Source organism: Hypomesus nipponensis, chromosome 28, assembly GCF_054491055.1.
Source record: "Hypomesus nipponensis isolate SF chromosome 28, ASM5449105v1, whole genome shotgun sequence".
NCBI lineage: Eukaryota > Metazoa > Chordata > Actinopteri > Osmeriformes > Osmeridae > Hypomesus > Hypomesus nipponensis.
This window is the reverse complement of record NC_140388.1, coordinates 6202607-6223158: the sequence shown is the minus strand read 5'-3', so window position 1 is coordinate 6223158 and position 20552 is coordinate 6202607. Positions and strand designations below refer to the sequence as shown.

Below are 20552 nucleotides of genomic sequence, written 5' to 3'. Positions count from 1 at the left end.
AGGTTTTTTCCGGATCAAAAATGACAAAAAAGACACCGAATATTCTCTATATCTCTCTCTTGAATTTTTTTAAAAACAAAACACTAATCATACAAACACATATAAACATTCTAACATCCTTAATTTCTTAAAATGTCTAAGAGGAACTAAAACATCCGGGTGCAGAACATGAGCAGCACCTACTGTAATAATCAGAATGGCACAACCAAAAACTCAAGTGAATTATTTTATTTACAGTAAAATTCTAGTTGACACTGTCACTCTAGCAACTTTATATTTGATAAATAAAAACAGTGACTCAAATATTGAGGTCAAGATTTGAACTGACAATTAATGGTAAACTTATGATTTAATACCCCATTAAATGCACAACATCAATGGAGAAACTACAAATTAATTGCCCTTTTATCACACAATATGAAAGGTGATCTTTGACCTCCACTCATGAAAATTAATTCAATTTTCATAAATCAAAATTGATCACAGTACATCAAAGGTGACCGTTGACCTTTTTAAACCCCAAAGGAAAACCTATTAAGTACAATTTGGATATAAACACCACCCTATTATTAAGTGAGATATGTTCTTATGGTATGTTTGATTTCTACAGTTTTAAATATGGTACGAGGCGTAGTACAGATCAGATCAGTCCACAAACGGGCTTTCAATCCAAGGTTCAGGGTGTGAGTGTTCCTGGACACTGGTCTCACCTCTGTTGGCTGCATGCAGAAGCAATATTTATGTTTTTGCAAAAAAACAAACTAACAAAGACATTCTACCATGTGTCAGCTGCTGGTCGACTTGCAGATCCCTCAGAGAGGGAGGGGGAAATTCGGAAAAATTCTCCGCATCAGATTTTGCAAATGCAGGGAGAAGTCCAATCACCGTGGTTACGGTTCGTAGGACCATTCCTGCACCTTCCATCATGGACAGGCTCCTCTTGTTCACAAGTTTCTCAGATTGAGGACTGGCTGATGTCAAGGACAGACTCATTCTGAAAGAGACAAATCAAATCTGCACTGAGTAGACCTACTTCATAACTTAGAACCTCAAATGTGAAGACCCCTAAGGAACCACTTTATATGGTTTTAAAATGCATTGTCAGCAAGGTAGAAAAATATTGAATATGTAATTAGATTTGAATATGCTGTACACCAGTTGCATACAACAAGAATTTGAGGTGTTCTGTGTGTATCTTGCAGTTTAACATGATGCATACAAAAACAGAACCCCAACCTTTAATGGCATACTCTAACCATCATCTAACATACCTTTGTGTTACCCCAGTCTTTCTGTGGTCTGGGGGCCTTCTGGTGCCCTGTCACGGGATCAAGCCGTTGTCTTCTCTGATCTCTCTCTTTCCTAAGTTCCTGATCAAAATAGGACCTGGGATACAAAAATAAAAGTGTTGCCGTCATTCATCTTGGTCATGCTTTCGGTTCATTTCATTTGAAAGCTCGTACTGGTGCAGTTTACTGAACGTCCCCGTATTTGTAACAGTCACCAGTAGAGGGTGCTGTATTTGTACCAGTCACCAGTAGAGGGTGCTGTATTTGTACCAGTCACCAGGGCCACTACGTACCGCTCTTTCTTTAGCTGCTCCATCTCCGCCTGTTGTCTCTCGATCTTGTCCCCAAACTCCAGCTTGAACAGTCGGTTGGCGTCTTCTGCCAGCTGCCTCTCTTGTTCAGCTTGCTTGCATCTGTTAGGTTATTTTGGAAAGGTATTGGGGGGAGGGGGCACATCAACTTATGATAAAATAAAATGAAAACAGGAATGTGATGAAATGAAGAAGAAAGGGGGGGGGGGGGGGAGATCCCATTGCAAATAATAATAATTGATTGGGAATAACTGAATAACTTGCACTGAGACAAGTAGAGTAATTGGAAAAGAGGCAGTTCTTTAAAACAGATGAAACAGGCACAATGTTGACTTAGATTTGGACTCCTTTTATTATGCTAGTTGTATACTACAGTTTACATTTGTTATGTCCACATACATGTTTTGCTGCTGGTCAGAGTATTTGTCATCCTGACATCACCGTTCAGAAAGTTAAGCCTTACATTTTGATGTGGGTTGCGAGGACATAGATATCCTTGTATTGGTAATATGGACCACGCTGAGGCTGGTTAACATGTTTAAATTGCCCTAAAAATAAATGAATTGCCAATAGAATGAACACCATTGAATGCAATGTAAGGAGTCAACTAGTTGTTTAAATAAGATATTGAGGAAACCATCAGAAAATGATTTCAAGTGGTTTCAACAACTTTTCCTATAAGGCCTAGAAACTGAGCATAGTAATTCAATCACAGTGTAACTTGTGATATGTCTGCCAAAGTACTAGCACACTAAACCAGCTTGCTTTTCTATCTTTTAAATATGAAATTGAATCAAGCAAATATGGGGAGGTCCAAACTCTCTTTCTTTAATCTTTAAATAATTGAGCATTTACAATTGCATGTTGTTCGACTTGGAGCTCATTCATCTGCTTTGCCAAAATGTGTAACTTCAGGTTTTTAATCTGTATACATTATGTCGTGTCTGTAAGCTGTAAGCTTTTTACAATTCCTGACATGGTGTCCAGCTGGACTCCCTAACAACAGTCGAATGTGTCATCAGATTCGCAAGCAGAAATGACAAGATTAGGTGTTCTCGGTGGAATTAAAGGGGAAGTATTTCATGTAGCCTACTTGCCACATTATGAATTTGAACGCTTCACCCTGCAGTGACAGTAATGTGGAAGAACACAAGGGTGGGGGGTTCTAGCAGTCCAGTCTAATCACAGCTGCAGCTGAACAGCTACACCAGGAGGGGCATGGCGGAAAACATTCTAACAGATTGTAAGAAAGGCTTTAACAGAGAACATACCAGGACAAACGTTACGTTTAGTTTTATAGGACGTTTTTATGACTTGGTTCAGAATGTAGACTATGAAACGGAGTGAACTAAAACCCTATTTCTGCATCCAGAGTAACTTCCCTGCAGTGGAGTTTAAGGTTTTAGCCTGCTTCACCAAATCTTTCTCACTGTTTCAAAAAAACGAGGGGAGAACAAACAATGAAAAAGGAATATAGACAGAAAAAGAAATATGAACAGAGATGGATTATTATTGCCAACAAGTGGTTCCAACTTTAATACAAAATGCTATTATAAAATTAACTGCTGTTGCGGTGTATCATGTAGGTATAGACTTGATTTCTGTGTGTCATGTAGACAAGACCTGGTTTAGATTAAATGTGTTCTTTAAATCAACTTAATCATGTCTAATTACAAAGTTCTCTTTTTCAAATGGTATGCATCTTTTCTCGGTTGTCACCCACCCAGTACAAGCTGTGTCATCCTAATAGCCCATCATTTAGAGTTGTTCAAAGTGAGGTGTGTCCTAACCTGCTGTCCAGTTGTTTAATAGTCCCCGCCATCTGGTTCATCTTCTCCTCCAAGCGACTGATGACCTCATTCTTCTGTTTGCTGCTGGTCTCCGAGCTCTGCAGAGACATTGCCCCAAAACAAGCCAGAATATCAGGCTCAGAATAAGTCTGGATGGCGTCTGAGTGGTTTTCACAAAAATCGAATTTAAAAAAAAGTGCTCCAAGCCATCTAAGGGCCTTTAATCAAAAAATCATATATTCCTTCTAGTACTTTCCAGTAGTTCAGTGACTGCTTTCATACAGAAATCAAACTCCAGTGTCGCAGGTGTGTGGGAGAGTTGCTGACGGGGGCTGGTGGCTCTGACTTTGGTTTGAAAGTTGATGTTGAGGTTAAGGCATCAGTGCCCATCGATGGAAGCGTAACTGCCGTGTGATTTGGATCATGGCGTCTGTACCTGTGACTTGTGGGACAGCTGCTGGTTTAAGGCCAGCAGATCCTCCATCTGCTGCCTGATCTCCAGCAGGGTGTCCTGCTTCTCACAGATGTCCTTCTCCAGCATCTTCATCGACAGCTCCATCTCCTGCTTCATCCCGATCTGCACCTCCAGCTCTCGCTCCACATCCTGGAGCCAATCACAAAACACCACGGCCCTTCATACAAAACCACCCCGACATCCTACAGCCAATCACAAAACACCATGGCCCTTCATACAAAAACGCCCCCCACATCCTGATTGGGTCCGAAGTAAAACAGTCGAGACTTAACAGAACAAATGCATAACAATGTGCTGAATTCGCTGTGGTACGACTTAAGGAATTTGAGAAGAAAAGAGGAACTCATTGGTGATACCGACCAATCGGAGCTGTGTTTCTTCCTTGAGCTGTTTGTGTGCCTCGTTGAGAACCTGCCCATCTAGTGATCCGTCGGTTCTCAGAGCCTGGGCAGAACATGGCAGGACATGTTCAGACACACTTCTCAAAACATTTCTCATCTTCCTCTGGGATATCGAGCTTCTTGATGAGACACGCACACTAAATAATTGGTTATGCTGGTTATAATAATTGGTACCATAAGCAAATAAATAAATACAAACATTCTAGAGACCTTGTGATTGGATTCTAACTGGTAAGAACTCTCTTCCTTGACTCGTTCTACATCCTCTTGCAAGGTGATGATCCTGTTGTTCGCAACAGCGAGCTGTTGACATAGAAGACAGGCATGGGACCTTTCATTTAGACTGGGGCACACTAGACGTCAGTTATTTATATTAAAACCTTTCAAAATAAAAGTATAACCATCAATCACTGGTGAAACTGTTCTCCAAGTAAGAACACTGACACACCTCTTCTGTTAGTTTTGTATTGGACTTTTCAAGCGCATCCACTTTTGCTTGGAGATTATTTACTGATGCGCTGGTAAGAGGAAAAAAGCACACATCAAGGCCAGAACATCTAAGTGGGTAAAAGTTACTTCCCAAAAACCCAGCAGTACCTTAAATGTCTGTTCAACTCCTCAACGTAATTCTTCTGATCAAGAATGGCTGTGATCTGACCATCCCTGTACAAAATAAGACCAGATATTTATTTAACAATTATTTATTCAGGGTACTCACACTGACTAGATGCTCTTCTTTTATTCGATTTGAAGTCAATTCTGTTGTTTTTCACAAATGATTACTTTTCATCCAAATTGTAGCAGTACTTCACTTAGTATAGTTCCAACTATTATTTCACTTCCACATTGCTTTAATCTGCTCTCTTCAATAACTAAGGGGAAGGGTAAAACGCATGATCTCACAGTTAGAAACCAGCAGTGAAAGAATGAAACGCACCCCTCTGTGCTCTTGCTGCTGTGTCCACCGTCCTTTAGATACATGGAGAAGTCTATCACTCCAACCTGGAAAAACAGCGCAGAAAACTATTTTCAGGAGGGACACTATTTCAATTTTGCTGAATCAACTGGGAATTTCGGACACCGACAAATAATTTGTAACGGTTCTTCAGTAGTGTGAGAGATGCTAACAACAGTCTGTGTGGTATGTGGTGTGTGTGTGGTGTGAGAAACAGCAGCTAGTAAGCGTGAACACAATGGCTTTTTTACTGAAATAATTTTCCACTGTTACCCAAACAGAAGTAAAAAAAATAATAATAATAAATAAAGTTTGTTATAATTTACACATATTACATCCATACCAAAAAATAAAACACTTAAGAAATATCATGATTTAAAATTCCCTTGGAAATAGGTCTAGATTAGAATGTTCTACCCCTTAGCAACCCTAATCACAGGTATTGATTACGTCACTCGTAGTGGGGTCAAGATTAGAGGAAGGATACACTTAAAGAGAAATAGGCCTACTGACCTGAGAGTCTAAATCCTCTCCTTTCATACAGAGGTTTGCGTCTATGACATTCAGCCCCACCAGCAGCCCAGCGATCACAGCTCCCTCTTCCTCCATCATCAAGGAATTGGCCTCATAGAACTCACTAAAAAGGTAACATAAAATGTATCAAACACACCAAGAGAAGGCAGACATTTCAGAGAGAATTAACAAAGAGGGTCAAAGATTTATGTTTGTGTGTGAACGTCACCATCGCCAGCTGCCTTTAGGTGTAAACGAAACATAGTAGGCTATCCTATTAGCCAGGCTTACCTCAGAAGATCCTTTCTGTTGATGATGGTCTTCATATAGTCTGACAGCTTCTTCTGCATCAGGGCCAATCGCAGCCAGGCGCGTCCTCTTCCAAGGGGAGTTCTGTGATAGGAGACAATATTATACCCTTAACTTGCTCCTGGGGTGGAGAAACCTTCTACTGACCGAACGACTCTGCGCATCTTTCGCAAGAGACTCACGACCAGCTCTCTCCAAAGAACCCTGGGGTATCTTGCACCACACAACTCCTGTGCAATTGCCCCAAATGTCTTACTATTACCCATGTAAAGTGAGTAATATGCTGGTGCTGTGGTACATTCAGTTTGTCTTCTTTCATTTGACTGATGTACAGCTAGGAGAGGGTGTACCTCAGCAGTAGAGCATGTGACTGCAGATCAGGAAGTAGCAGGTTTAACACCCCCCCTCCCCCCCCCCCCCGTACTGCATGTGGCTTTGGATAAAAGCGTCTGCTCAACGAATATGTCAATCATTATGAAGTTCAGCACGCCGATTTCTGCCGTCTCAACAACACACGTCTGAAATCAAGCTGACAAGTGCATAGACCGTTGTCAGCCAGGTGTTAGACCCTCTTACTTGAGCCCGGGAAGGTCTTTCACACTGGCTGTGATCTCCCCCGCCTCTGGGGTCAACTTCTCCACCAGCTCCAGAGCGCCCCAAAACGACTTGTTCTGGCCAAGGAACGTCTTCTTGGCTGCAGGAAGGAAGAACACGGAGACAAAAGTGTCGATGAGGGATGGACGACGGTCGGCCGTGCAAGCGTGCCGTTGGGCGTGTGCGCCGCTCGTTCCTTCGTACTTTTCAAGCCATGTTTCAGGCAGTGCTCCATCACGACAAAGAATTGTTGGAGAGGCGCGTAGTCGGAGTCCAGCGTGCGGCCCAGGTTGAGGGCAGACTCAATGAGACCCTTGATGCTCAGCTTGGCCATGTTCATCAAGTTGAGCCTCTCGATGGCAATGGGGTCCTTGGGATCTGGAACAGAACAACAGAGGGAAATGACACGTCGGCGGTCATTTTCGAGGGGACGATGTTACAATGGCCGTCTATCCATACATAAACGTGCTATGGCAATTGCTGTGCTACTTATTTGAAAGGGGTCTTTGTAAGCTTGAAAACGAGGAGATCACCCCCCCCCCCCCCCGGTTGAGCAAAGTCCCCAAAATGTACTGTAATGTAAAAAGTACTGGAGCTGATGGCGGAGGTGCAGATCAGACATGCTTATTAAACATCATGCCAGACTCGACTCAGGGGGATTCTTAGTGATTTTCCATTCTAAATGTGTGCGACAATTCTGATTCATAGCGATGCATCATTTGAACCACTGAGTTTGATATTTCAACGTGACTTGTTGAGGAACAACACTTAAGTCACGTTATAATCATGAACATGATGAGGGGTCAAGCAGACTGCTCTGCCAGCAGTTCAGTCTGCAGTAGCTGAATTCATAGCAGAGATTGATCCAGAGAGTCATCACCTGATAATGAATAATTATAAGTTCAGGAAAGGGACAGCAGTCTTTGCAAAGCAACAAAAACAAAATAAAAGACTACAATGTGCTCTGCATACCCCTGGCACAAACAGGAACATTTTTTTTAAACTACTAAAGCCTGATACATGGGGTTTTTAAAACCCAAAAAGTATTACTTAAAACCCCAAACCAACTAGGACACAAGTGGTCCTACCAAAAGCTGTCCAACAAGGACATTTCTTTCAAACTGGCACACACGCCAAAAAATCCCCAAAAGCTGCTGATGTGACTCCACTGCTAGGGACACAGTCATTCTCTGTCAGGAGGAGAAGGGGCTTTGAAAATGGATATCCTAGCATGTCTGCCATAATCTGAATTTCTACCTAATCACATTAGAATACTGGGGAACAGACCAACTGACTCTGGGGAAAAGACTCTGGCTTTTACTATGGAAACCTCTCTTCTGACACCAGCTCAATGATATTGTACGGAACCATCTTATATGAGCCTAGGAAATGATTCATACATAAATGTTAACCCATAAGCATTTCATTTCCTAAATGTCTGCAAACCTTACAAATATAGACGCATTTAAACATTATACCCTGAAAGGTGATGGCAAATTGGCCAGTCAATATGCATTTTATGAGCATTTCAAAATAAGACAATGTAATGCAGAACGCATTACACGAGGGAGAAACTGTTGTCTGAAAGCTAAACATACATAACCACTTATTTCCACTGGAGGTCAGGAAAAACTAAAGTCTGTGACAGGGTGATCATGAACTGAATCACAAGTACTGAATTACTAGGCCTTCTCTATGGACCATTCCGGCTGTGGACACACCTTATTTACAAATAGTTGTGAAAGCCTTCCGATTGTCCCTTCCACAGCTTAATAAGAACACCTTTATGTGTCGGTTGCAGAGTACAAGACTCTTCATAACACTACAACAGCAGAAGTCATATGTATTGTTGCATGTCGAGGCCTGGTTTACCACCACCCTAACTTGAGCATCGTGCACTGTGCAGCTCCCATGTAAGGCTGCCAGACACCTACCTTCATGGGCCGGCTCAGGGTCTGGGGTGAGGGAGATGTCGTTGAGCTCGCGCAAGCAGAGCCATTCTCCATCCACTGACACGCGGAAATTGCAAAGGTAAATCGTTTCTCGGGCAGCCTGCGTGATTTTGTCTGTGGTGGGGGTCGGGGCGTCACTCTGAGGCGTTAAATCAGACATGATGACTCAGCGGAGGCAGTGACAACAACAACAGGGGGAAAGAAGAGCAGTTCTCTCTCCGGTAACCCCAGCGGAAAAGACAGAAGGGTGAATCTCTCCAGGTTCTGGTCGCAGAAGCCTTCAGCGTTTGAGGTTAAAAAAGGGAAATTTGTAATACAAAAAAGGGGAAAATGAGGCAGGCAAAAGCTCCTAGTGTTTCTTTTTAAAGGGATGCTGTGGGGTTTTTTTTCTTTCTCCCCCTCCTCTTTGTATCTCCGTTGCCTATCCCTTTTCTTCTTTCTCAACCGATCAGTTAGAAGAAAAATCTGCCGGCTCAACAAAAGGCTGCCGTGCCCTCTCTTCTCCAATCTGCTGTGGTCTGTTGAGCTCAGCTGGGGGACTTACGATGCTGGGAGAGCAGTAATTGTATTGGCTGTGCGCAGTGAGTGCACTGGAGTGGGTGTTGACCAAGATGGCCGTCTAATGAGCCTGGTAGAGGATCCAAGAGTCACGTGAGCAGATGGTGCATGCGTAAAAAAAAAAAATGTGAGGGGGTGGGGTTGGGGGGTTAAGCACATTGAATGCTAGTGTTGGGTGAAATTGCTGTTCCATCTCTGAAGCATCAGTGACATTTCTTGACCTGGAAGATGAGCTACTCGTCAAACACTAATAAACACAAATGACTACTGCCAAATGGTCAGTGAGAGTGAACATGGACTTCAGTTGAAGACAGAGCTGTAAAAACTACAGCTAAACTGAAGTCTACATTTGGTCCCTGCATGCTGCTGTTGTTGGAGCTTAGTATAGTATAAGATTTATTTTCATTGCCCAATTTGCCATCAGCTATAATGTACAATTTCAAGGTACAATGTCTAAAATGGTTTATATTTGACAGATGTGTGTCTTTTGATGAACATATATTTTTTTTTTGTTTAATTTTTGTTTTATTATCATTCTATATATTTATATTTATTGTTTTGCAGTGTACGCTGGCAGATCCGAGGGGTGTCTCTCCAGCAAAAAAAGACTTGCCACCCCAATCTCTCCATGTTAAAAAATAAAACTTTTTTTTACAATATAGTACATTTCATTCAATAATATTGATATGATTGGCATTATTTAAACTACAATGTTAGAATAATGTATGGTGGCATCGGGTCACACCATACCTCCACACCTCCTTACAAGAACGCCCTGCCACACCCTTGCCACCACAGGTGAAAATGTCTAGATCTGCCACTGGCTGTACAAAATCGGCAAATTGTGCTGATGTCAGAAGAAAGGCGTCCATATTACCTATATGTGTACGTGTTTTTTAATATTAGCAACCCTATATTCACAAAACATTTCCAAAGCATACACACAACACCCTATGCAGTGAAAACATGGTATTAGAAGTATCTTTTTAAAACTTATATTAAAACTCAAAAACTAATCTCATGTGCATAATTATGTACACCCCCGAGTACACTCCCAACTTGATCATTTATTTCATACAGACTTGAACTCTCTTGAATCTTTATCCAACTCAATGACTGTCATTCTTCTAAGCTGATAAAACACAGGCTACATTTCATCATCATGTGTCTCAGCCGTGGACCAAACATTGGTCTGAATTAGCCTTCTCTGGACAAGTATGGAATAACTTGTATGAATAATACAACAGCCAACTGTTGGCTGACATACTGTAATTTTACAATGTCAGTGATCAGACCAGACTGACCTCAACCTTACTGCAGTGTTTGAAAATGGACTGCACTTATAATTTTTTACCTTAACGATGCTCAAACATTTTTTTAATGTTGCCTCAAATTCACCCATTCACACACACACACACACCAATGGAATCAGAGCAGCAGATATAATGCATACTTTTACATTCCTTCAGTGAGCATACTTGTTTACATCCTATGACAACCAGGAAAGGGTTGTATAAAGATGTATTTAGCAGATGCTCTTATCCAAATCAACTTACAGTCCTGGGGAAATGTGAACCTGCAATCTTGTGATCTTCAGTCAAATGCTCTAATCACTTTACACTCCCTCTTCGGTTTAAGCCCATCCAGTAAAATACATTTTAGTATTAAATGTTTTAAGGTTATTATAGAACAACCCTACTGTCAAGAAAATATGGGAAATATAAAACTAAATACAAATGATAGTGTATGCTTCGTCTTAAATTGACCATCACGACAAACCTTTTCTACTATGTTTAAATTCAAAGCAACCTGACCAGTGGTGAGTAGATTTATGGAGATACAGTGCTATAACAGGTCAAGCTATGTTCTGGAAAAACGTTGTTAGTGTAAAGTAGTAAACGATTTGTTAGTAACCGATAGAATTTGGGTGGGTATACAACAGCACGTGTTTTTGACAATGTCACAAGGAAATGTGTTAAACTTAAAAGATGATGCAAAACATGGCAAATGTCTATTAAAAAAAATCGCCATAAACTGTTGTGTTCATATTGCTCAGACCTTGCAAATAGCGATTACAAATAATGGTTGTTATTATTAGGAAAATACTAACATTTCATTCAAACTGAATGTTTGGAATTTATGATGTTTATAATCAATGTCCACCTCTGAGCATGTTACAACTCCGCTCCATTTAATTTTAAAGGCTAGATTGGCAGAGGTTAAGACCGAATCACGTGGCGTCAACACAACTAGACTACTAGTACAATCCTGTGATTTCTAGCTAGCAAACTCGACAAAATTGGCTGAGGTGAATATGTTCGTTTGTTTAAGAGAAACATGAACATATCTAAACTAACTAGCCAACTTTGTTGACAAATCGAAGACTTCCGGAGATAGCTCTAAATATAGACTACCAACTTTAGTGCTAATGACAACTGCAACACGCTGGCGACGGTTAACTGTAAAATATTTTTGTACATTTTATGACGTAGAATTGTTGGCCAAACTAAAACAACCAAAAAAATGTTTAGTGCAGTTGTCTGTCTCAATAATGTGAACGCAGCGACGATAGGGCCAAGGCGGGCATATACATTTTGGGATAGTGTCGACCAAATTTCTGACGTCAGCAAATACGGTAGACATAAAAAATCATACAAATGTTATAAATCCATCCCACAGTAAACAAGCTCTACCTGACCTAGCTAGCTAGGCTAGCTATCCAGTGACACTAATCTGACATGTAGCTCTTAACAAGACAGCAACTGTAGCTAGCCATCAACGTGCATGTGATTGTGTTTCAATTAAATTAGACTTGGTACTTACTTTTGGTCTTCCTCGATTTTTCGATTTGGAAGTCATATTGTACTGGGGACGATGAGGACAATGCTGTTTTCGAAAACCTTATGTTAGACGAATGTAGAGCCTCTTTAAAGTAAATAACTGAGGTCGGAGAGAAAGTCTCCTCCGGACAACTGTCTATTCCGTTATTGTGTTGTAAACGTTGTTTCCCGTCACTCGAGGAGACCAAACTTTCCGAAACGTGTGCATCCTCGAGAAGTCCGGTTGGAGACTTCACCTCGTCCTCGGCCATCTTTCAATACAATTTCACGTGATATCCCGAAGCAAAAAAGTCGTATACTCTCGAGTCGACCAATGAACCGGTTGGTGGGGATCTTGGAGCCAGCGACAACAAACTCCAAAAGGACTGCAACCTTCAAAATAAAGGCCCTGTATAATTAAGTTGTTTGCTAAAGTCTTTTTAAAAGGAACACGTTTCCTGGGCAGAGTAAAGCCAGCCTCAATTTAGTTTAAATGTGGGGATGCTACATTAAATATATTGGTTGGTCAACATACTCCAATGTCGACTAAATGAAGTAACTACAAATAGGATAACACCCCCCCCCCCCCCCCCCTCAAAAAATCACTTTAGGCATAAACATAATAGCATAGACAACCCTAGAGGTCAAACGTTCTGCTCACAGTGGATAAATAGTGTGTTAGATAAGTAATTGGAAAAGAAGATGCACGGTTGAATTATTTGTCAATTGACTTTAAAGCATTAACACCAAAACCAATGCAGATTTGGATTCACAAAATATGCCAAGGAGGGAAGCCTGCCTAACCGAATGTCTGGGATTGGAAGAAAATTGTCTGGAAAATTGAGGCTGCTTAAAATTTAAAAAAAAGTTTTTACTTTCCATTGGCTCGGAGCTGTCTAGCTTACAGATGTTTGGGGGACAAACCTGTTTCAAATTGTACCTTTAAAGATTGTCTATTAATGCGTTGTGGTCTCTTGTTCCCCAATCGTGTGATTTTTAGATCATAACATAATTTAATAGTCTGCAGTACATTCACAAAGAGATGAACCAGTAGACTCAACACCAGGTAAATGAAACATTAAGGAATAATGACAACTTGAATGGTTTCAGGTAATATAATTAAAATCATTACTGTACATGTAGGCTACATGTGATTTCCCTATCTCTGCAGCACTGACAAAAAGTTCATATACCCTTCAAAAAAATTGTCAAAAAAATTAAACTACGACAATCTCCTCTCCTCTTCATATTTGACATGGGGAAAGACTCACACAACATTATTTTACCTTATAACTGTGGATATTTACTATGATCCTAACCTGTTTCTGATCATTTTAAACATTCTGATTGGTCTGTATTCCTGATTGGACAGCTGTGTGTTTGCTTTCAGCCTACACTGAAGTTTTTTTTTCACCAAAACATTTTAATTGAGAAAAAAAGAGAAAAGGAAAAGACACCCCTGCTAAGGCATAATATTGCGTATTTAATTCAAATTCTAAGACTCGCTGAATATCGTCAAAAGTAGTTAGGATTCAAGCATAAGCAACTGGTGCTGTAGGCCTACATGTTTCTTATTTCCTTCAACATTCAGACTGCCTCTGTTAGACAAATAGCCTATGCTTTCAAAACAAAACTGAATCATAAGCAATTTTTTAGGACAACTTATGGGGAACAGAATTCACAAATATGCAACTACTGTTGAAAAACTTTTAACAAATCAAGACAGACAAAAAACATGACACACCCACAGAGAGGCAACACTGCCACTGCACATCCCTGAGCAACAGTGCATAGGCTGCTGTGTTATTGGCACCCCCCAGTCATCATAGAGTCCACAGAACAATTTGATATTGTGTATATCAATTAAATAACATGAACGGAAGTCGTTGGTCAGTTTCAGTGTTTTCAGTCGGTAAAGTTAAGAGCTGTGTTGAGTCAATTAGGTCCATGCACAACATTAAACATAATGGACATTGTTGCCTTTAGAAGCAGCTGAATTAGAGCACTGGTTTCAAAATGGCAATTAAAACCCGATTTCTACCAGGAGTTGCATCATAAACGGTTTGCGACAGACTGTATGCACCAACCATTTGCATGAAGATTTCTCTGATTCAATAAGAGCAAAAAAATTAAATATATGCCAACATCCTTCATAGGTCTAAAAAGCTGGACTCATTCTGCCCCACTGCAAAGTAAACATTTTATCTGAAAGGGCATGAGGATATGAGTTCACGTGTCTGGAAACTGCCGGAAGGAGCAATGCCGCAGTGCACTACAATTTCAAAAAAGGGTTTTTATAAAATAATCCGCCTGTTGGTGTTTGGTTATTAGCTAATTGGTAGTGTGATGGTAGAAAATCACCGCAGATCCAACATGGACACTCTGTCGTCTGTGATGATGATATGACCAGCTCCCTATGAAGAGGAAGGGAAGGGGGGTGAGTGTGTTAAATTAAGAAGGTCACTTAAAATGACTTCACAACGTTCAGCCTAATGCACTAGGAAGCAGTGCCGGTCCTAGCACATTTGGTGCCTAAGGCAAGGTTTAACTACACCCCCCCCCCCCTTGACATATGACGTGCCTCAGTTGGCGCCCTCTGCTGGTAGTGCGTTTAAAACTCAAGGACAGCAGGAGAGTTAATTAATAGATGCACTTGGGAAATTGCCGCCCCCCTCTTCATGCCGCCCAAGGTGGTTGCTGATGTCGCCTATAGGAAGGACCGGCACTGCTATGAAAGCCCCAAACGTTCTCTATTCTTACTCCAAAAAGTTGTGATCTTCAGTTCTTGACTGTAATATCTTAATGAAATAGAACAGAATAAAATATTACTCACTATAAACAGAGGAGGCTCTTTGCTGTGCGGGTGAAAGCCTTTCTGCTTGCATGTGGAGATATCTTCCATTCCATGATCTGTAAGCCGGAAGTACCCAGTCCTGCAATACCAATGGATTCCAGAGTATAATGTATGCAAACACCATCAACAATTGAAAATACTGCCTTTCATTTTAACATTAGAACATGGAAAACTAAATTGTATGTAGTTGAGTGTAGCACATGTATCAGATTGATTCACAGCGGTTTCTCTGTCCAGTGCATTAGGAGAGTATTCTGACACATTCACATTGGCACACTTTGTTACATTACGGCCTCACTCCAAAATTAATAGAGTTATTTATTGTGTTTATATTTTAACGACACACAATAACATATAATTCAAGTTTACAGATAAAGGCAAAATCACAGACTGAAATCCTCACTCATTGAATTTGGGTGAGCAGACGATGGCGATGGCCTCTGGTAACATGATCTGATAAGAGCAGTGAGTGTGAAGGTCGACGCTGGACAAGAACGCCGTCTGTGTGGGGTGGGTCTAGAACAAACAACACATGTATTTACACACCGTACAATGTACATATGGTGTTACACTTCCAGATCCTCGTTAGCATACAACACATTCCTAAGACTTCCACATTCTAGATACTTTGCTGATGCTGTGCAAATCCAGTTGGCAAAGATTACGAAATGATTGATTTGAAATCTAAGACACAGATTTATTCGGAACTTCCTGTCTGAATGAATTGCAAGTACACCACACATCCACCGGGTGGCACACTATCAAAATGTTGTTTTTCCCTAAAGAGGAAGTCTTGTTGACTTTAGGCCTAATTTCACATCAGCAATTTGGATATTATTTCCAGAATTACATGGAAACTAGAAAATGTGAACCAGGCAAAATAACCTAGTTGTCCGATTTAAGCACATAATGATAGTGTTTACTCACATGAATCCAGCCAAGGGTGATGAGGTCATACTGATCCTGGATCAGAAAAAGCTCTTCTTCATTCTCCGTGTCACAGTAGTCTGGTCCACCAGACTGCTTCGGCACAATTACATGCGTAACAGTAAAGGCGTTCCTGGTCTGACAAAAAAAGGTACACAAGCACACAGACATGGACGCCATTAAATGCATGTAAGTGTTCTTCAAGTCATTTAGTCCGTTTTTACATTGGGTTTAATGTTGCTTTATCATTGAATTACACGCTGTTCATTATGTTTTGTTAACTTCTCTGCTAAAAAAGATCGTTAAATGTGGTCAATTTCTTCACAATAATTATCAACAGAGGGGTAGCTATTTGCTAAACATAGGCTGGTTTGTTAGGAGCTGAGAAGTGATGCTACGAGTGAGATCTTTTTTTAACAAACAAAAGTGATTCGGTCAGGGAAGAATGTTGTTTTTTCTTTTTTACCATCCTGATTAAACACAGCTACATGAGGAAATCACGAAGGGGGGTGGGTGGGGGGTGGGGGGGGTTTACTTGCCAGAGTAAAAGAAATATAATAACTCACCAGCTTTCCACAGAGAATACCACAGGTTTCCACTGCTCTGCTCGTGTTGGCATCTGCCATCCTCAAAAAACTCCTGCACAGCTCAGCAGGCACTGATAACTGTCGAAGGACATCATCCATTGTGGCTGTTGATAGAAAATACACTTTTCAAGTCGATGGTTTATCGGATGACATTTAATTAAATATTGGCTGAAATACCAAATGATTCCAAACTGGAAACAAAGGTTATCAGCCCTCATTTAGAAGTGGATGAATATGTAAGCCTGTATTTACAGTTACACCTCATAAACAAGCGCAACGATCGATAGATTACGGGCAAGTTGTTGAATGAATCCATATTTACTCTCATAATTGTGTCTAATTTCGCCTTATTTAAAGCACTCATTTGATTAACAAGAATCCCCCAGAGCTGTGGTTGTAATGAGGAAAGGGATAGATGGAGAACCGGAAGCCTTCACCATAACTTATCCATACTGTGGTTTTACAGAATCTTCCAATAAGGACTTCAGATCTTACTTAAAAACCGAATGGATGAAAAGTACATTACAGTCTTCACTTCCAACATATTCATTGTTTCTCTCAAACCCAAAACCTGAGTTGCATCACAAAACAGTACAATGTGTCACAGTCTAAAACCCTTGGTGCTCATGTATGAAAAGTGTAATCAACTCACTGTTGTCCCCAGGGCTGACCAGGGACCCAGGCTTTAGCGAACGGTCAAATGTAGGAGGTCCAGTCGGAGGTCCAGCCACAGGAGCAGAGCTGTGGTTGTTTGTGTCCCCTGGGCTCTGCGGCGGTGTGGGGGACACCACCAGGGGCAGAGGGGGACCCTGAATGCCGGGAAGGAGGGGGGCGTCCGGCGGGGGGGTCCCCGGGGTGGCAAACTCCAGCAGCACTCGCTGACGCTGCTTTTCCAGCTCCTGCCGGTGAATCATCTCCTCGAAGGCGCTGAACTGCTCCTGCTCCCGCTGCCGCCGCTGCAGCTGGGCCACGCGTTCCCGTTCGGCGTCCAGGGCCCTCTGCTTGGACTGCTCCTGGGCCAGGGCGTCCAGCTCGGCTTTCTGGAAGCAGAGCACATCAACAGTACCACAGAGTCAACGTTGGTCTTCATTTCAAATGGATTTCATTCATGTTTCCTTATTAAGACCCCCCAATAAATAAATAAAAAAACACATACACAAATATGTTCTATAGCCTATATAAAAAAGAAAAATACAAATACAGTATGGTCCAAAAGTCATTTTCAAGTCAAGACATTTTTAAAGAAGTACATTCGAGGGACAGAACCATATGGCGATGAAAATACATTTCATCAGACAATACATTTAATATCTTCAGCTGTGAAGTTTACCTTTTTGACAAGATACTGTGCATGTTCTTGCTCATATCTTTTTAAAAGTGCTTTTTTCAGCACCTCCGCTTGAGGAAAGGCAACTTCCTTCAGTTTCTGTTTGAAAGCAAAATAGGATGTGAGGCTACAACTATGTGCCATTACATTTTATTGACATTTGCACAGAATACACAATGTAGGCTAGTGTGTAAATTTACAACATACCTTAAGAGTGTCCTTCTTCTCTGGAATGTTTGATGATTTATAATCTCTATGCTTGGGGAGTTTCTCAATAAATAGCCTATACATACGAATGACAGAACGGAGACTTCATAAGCCGTTACAATCACACACTATGCATTCGACAACTGTTCTGATAGCTCATGCATAAGTACAATATTGTCACTACCAGCCATTCCTCCCAGCATCTACCAACATTAATTTCTGCTCTGTTGAAAATCCTAATAAATCCTCATAATACCTGACCGAATTTTAAAGCAAGAGTGCAGTTAAAAGGTATTATTAATTCATCTTGCTTCATTATGGCATTTCATTCCAATGTATCTTTCCAGCTTCGTCCAACTCCTTTTAATGATATCACAACATGCACTTTTCCTTACGTGATATACTTATTGTAGAGAACGAAAGCGTGTTCAACGTTCCCCTCCTCTGTGTAGATACATGCCATCCGAATAATTTCCATTCCAGAGCGAAAGTAACGGCGTGGGGGCACATCATCGTTCACATCCACTGAACTGCCCTTCTTGGTAAGGGCGCGGACGCGTTGCTCCGGTGAAAGGCTAACATCATTGTGATCAGCCATGGTGCCACCTAGATCCACTTTTCACAGGAAAGTCATGGCAGTGCTCATTATACAAACATGGGCAACATAGGCTGCGTTGTTGAAAGTTCTAATACATTAACATGAACAGTTTATAAGTAGGTTATGCATTTCAGCCAAATGATTTGTCCATAACGAGCTAGTTAGTTCAAAGGTTTTGTCACTTGGTCAGTTAGTTAGCTCTATATAGTTTGGCTCATAGTCAGTTGCCATGCTACTGTACCAGCTACAGCAGCTAGCAAACCCACTCAAGACAAGACGGAATGGGTAGGCAACGAGTTTGGTAGATATAAATGGTAGCAAACACTTGTTGGCTGGTAATACCTAGGAATCTAGGTAATATATCTAAATGTATTTATTTTTAAAGCGATTATACTCCCGAATTGCTAGCTCTAGCTACACTTGCAATGACTTACTTCTAGCCACCGAGCTGTCTTGTATTACTGGAACGCAAAACATAAATGAAAAATCAAAAAAGATGCTTTTTCTTTTACCTGATTATGTTTAAGAAGATTTTCTTTATTTTACAATCATATATTCAAGCATTTCATCCAAAGGGTGGAGTGAGTTTGCCAAATAAAGACTAGCAGCTAGATTAGCATAACAAAACATCAGACTCGAGCTTACAGCCACTTCCGCATTAGCTTCTCTTCTTCTATTTGGTTTGCGGCACACTAAACGCTGCCCTCCACAGGTTAGGTATCAGCTAGCACAGTCGGTCTGGGAGTAGGCACCAAACATACATATTGGATAATCTGTCAATGGGATATTGTATTGAAGTTGTTTTCCTAAAAAAATTCAAATTATAAATGAAATCGTCAAGTAATAAGGTTATTAAAAGGTCTATTTATACCACAAACCGAATCCTATCAGATAGTCATTAAAAATGTTGCTCTAGTTCAAAGGTCACTACATCCGCTATATTACTGTAATCTTCTTTCAGGGTCCTCAAGTTTTATCAAAAGCTTGAAATGAGATCACATGCGTTATCACCCCACCCCCCAGCAGACACCCCCCATTAAGACTATTAATACAGTATCATTTGAAACAAAATGAAGAAATACATCTTCAGTCCTTCCCATACCCTCTAACATTTCCCTTAGTTTTTCAGATGACGTAAACCAGCCAAACTGAGCCAAAGCTTCTGGTTGTAGAGTTGTAGACTGCATGAATAATAAGCCAAAACATTGGCTACATTACCAAATGTACTAGCCTCTCTGGAGTAAATATTAAAAATGTTTCCTGCTGTACTTTTCTATTTGTAGAGCTAGTCTGCTAATAAAATAGAATAACTGAAAATGTTTTTTGGACATCATATCTTCGTCCAATGTTTCCCTCAAAAATAAATATTGTCAGAATTCACCCATAATGGAATATGCCAATCAGCCAAAATATAATGACCACTGACTGGTGAAGTGAATATAGGCTATCTCGTTATCATGGCTAATCCAGCTGATCCATGGATGCCCCCACCTCGCAATTTACAGAACTTAAAGGACACCACAGTACACTTTCAGAGGTGTAGTGGAGTCCATGTCTCAATGGGTAAGGGCTGTTTTGTGGGCAAAAGGGGAACCAATATTAGGCAGGAGGTCATAGTGCTGTGTGGCTGATCAAGATATTATGGATCAGACCAATTGATTGCCGTTGATCCCAAATTAACTGTACAACTGTCTCCATCTAGTGGCGTAACAAATCCAGGCAAACTGTTTGAAAATACATCCTTAAAATAAAAGGTTTTAAAGGAATCTTTTTTTCATTGAATCAGCCATACTACATTCCTAGAGCTCTTGCATAGTAGGCCTAACTAAGTACCTGTGCTGTTATCAAACATCAGCACTCATGGATTGCCCCTCTGCCAATCACACACTGACTAAGGTCGGTTGCTGAAGGTTGTCAGCAGTAATCACACTGAGGACAATAACCCATTAAAAGTACCCTATGAGTGGCACTACATCACATTTATATCAATTGATTTGCATAAATCGCCAGATACCCCATAGATGCATATCAATTTTATACTCATGTATTATGGGAACAGCTGACCCTTTTAACCAAAATGATGTAT

The 20552-nt window shown here is 40.8% G+C and overlaps 2 protein-coding genes across 3 annotated transcripts; both read right to left on the bottom strand.

The window, feature by feature from the left end:
• Positions 1 to 213: 213 nt before the first annotated feature.
• Positions 214 to 12318, bottom strand: rufy3 (RUN and FYVE domain containing 3). 2 transcript variants are annotated; one of them, XM_084695152.1, is made up of 15 exons: positions 11971 to 12316; positions 6842 to 7015; positions 6620 to 6737; positions 6026 to 6127; positions 5735 to 5858; positions 5204 to 5268; positions 4864 to 4929; positions 4715 to 4784; positions 4477 to 4569; positions 4226 to 4309; positions 3827 to 3994; positions 3391 to 3488; positions 1583 to 1702; positions 1272 to 1386; positions 214 to 994 (listed from the first exon to the last, which is right to left on the bottom strand). In XM_084695152.1, the coding sequence occupies exons 1-15, from the start codon at positions 12236 to 12238 to the stop codon at positions 956 to 958; spliced, it is 1704 nt and encodes a 567-aa protein (XP_084551278.1). In that variant the 5' UTR covers positions 12239 to 12316; the 3' UTR covers positions 214 to 955. The 2 variants fall into 2 exon arrangements, with proteins under 2 accessions (XP_084551278.1, XP_084551279.1); XM_084695153.1 differs by lacking the exons at positions 214 to 994; positions 1272 to 1386; positions 1583 to 1702 and adding an exon at positions 1929 to 3029 and having other exon boundaries at positions 11971 to 12318.
• A 749-nt stretch (positions 12319 to 13067) lies between these two features.
• LOC146219661 (STAM-binding protein-like A) lies at positions 13068 to 19280 on the bottom strand. Its single transcript, XM_084695201.1, has 10 exons — positions 18901 to 19280; positions 18264 to 18483; positions 17869 to 17944; positions 17665 to 17760; positions 16987 to 17374; positions 16314 to 16438; positions 15748 to 15885; positions 15224 to 15336; positions 14800 to 14899; positions 13068 to 14380 (listed from the first exon to the last, which is right to left on the bottom strand). Exons 1-10 carry the CDS (start codon positions 18941 to 18943, stop codon positions 14324 to 14326), a joined length of 1356 nt encoding a protein of 451 aa, XP_084551327.1. The 5' UTR covers positions 18944 to 19280; the 3' UTR covers positions 13068 to 14323.
• Positions 19281 to 20552: the final 1272 nt, after the last annotated feature.

Excerpts from the sequence above, each read along its gene's own strand:
- LOC146219661 (XM_084695201.1), bottom strand. The coding sequence starts at position 18,943 with ATGTTTTGCGTTCCAGTAATACAAGACAGCTCGGTGGCTAGAA. Across the intron at positions 16,439-16,986 it reads GGTCAGCCCTGGGGACAACA|CCACAATGGATGATGTCCTT; the intron begins GTGAGTTGATTA and ends TTCTATCAACAG. Across the intron at positions 14,381-14,799 it reads AAGAGCCTCCTCTGTTTATA|GGAGCTGGTCATATCATCAT; the intron begins GTGAGTAATATT and ends TCCTCTTCATAG.
- rufy3 (XM_084695152.1), bottom strand. The coding sequence starts at position 12,238 with ATGGCCGAGGACGAGGTGAAGTCTCCAACCGGACTTCTCGAGGATGCA. Across the intron at positions 4,785-4,863 it reads GAGTTGAACAGACATTTAAG|CGCATCAGTAAATAATCTCC; the intron begins GTACTGCTGGGT and ends TCCTCTTACCAG. Across the intron at positions 4,310-4,476 it reads AGTTAGAATCCAATCACAAG|GCTCTGAGAACCGACGGATC; the intron begins GTCTCTAGAATG and ends TGTTCTGCCCAG.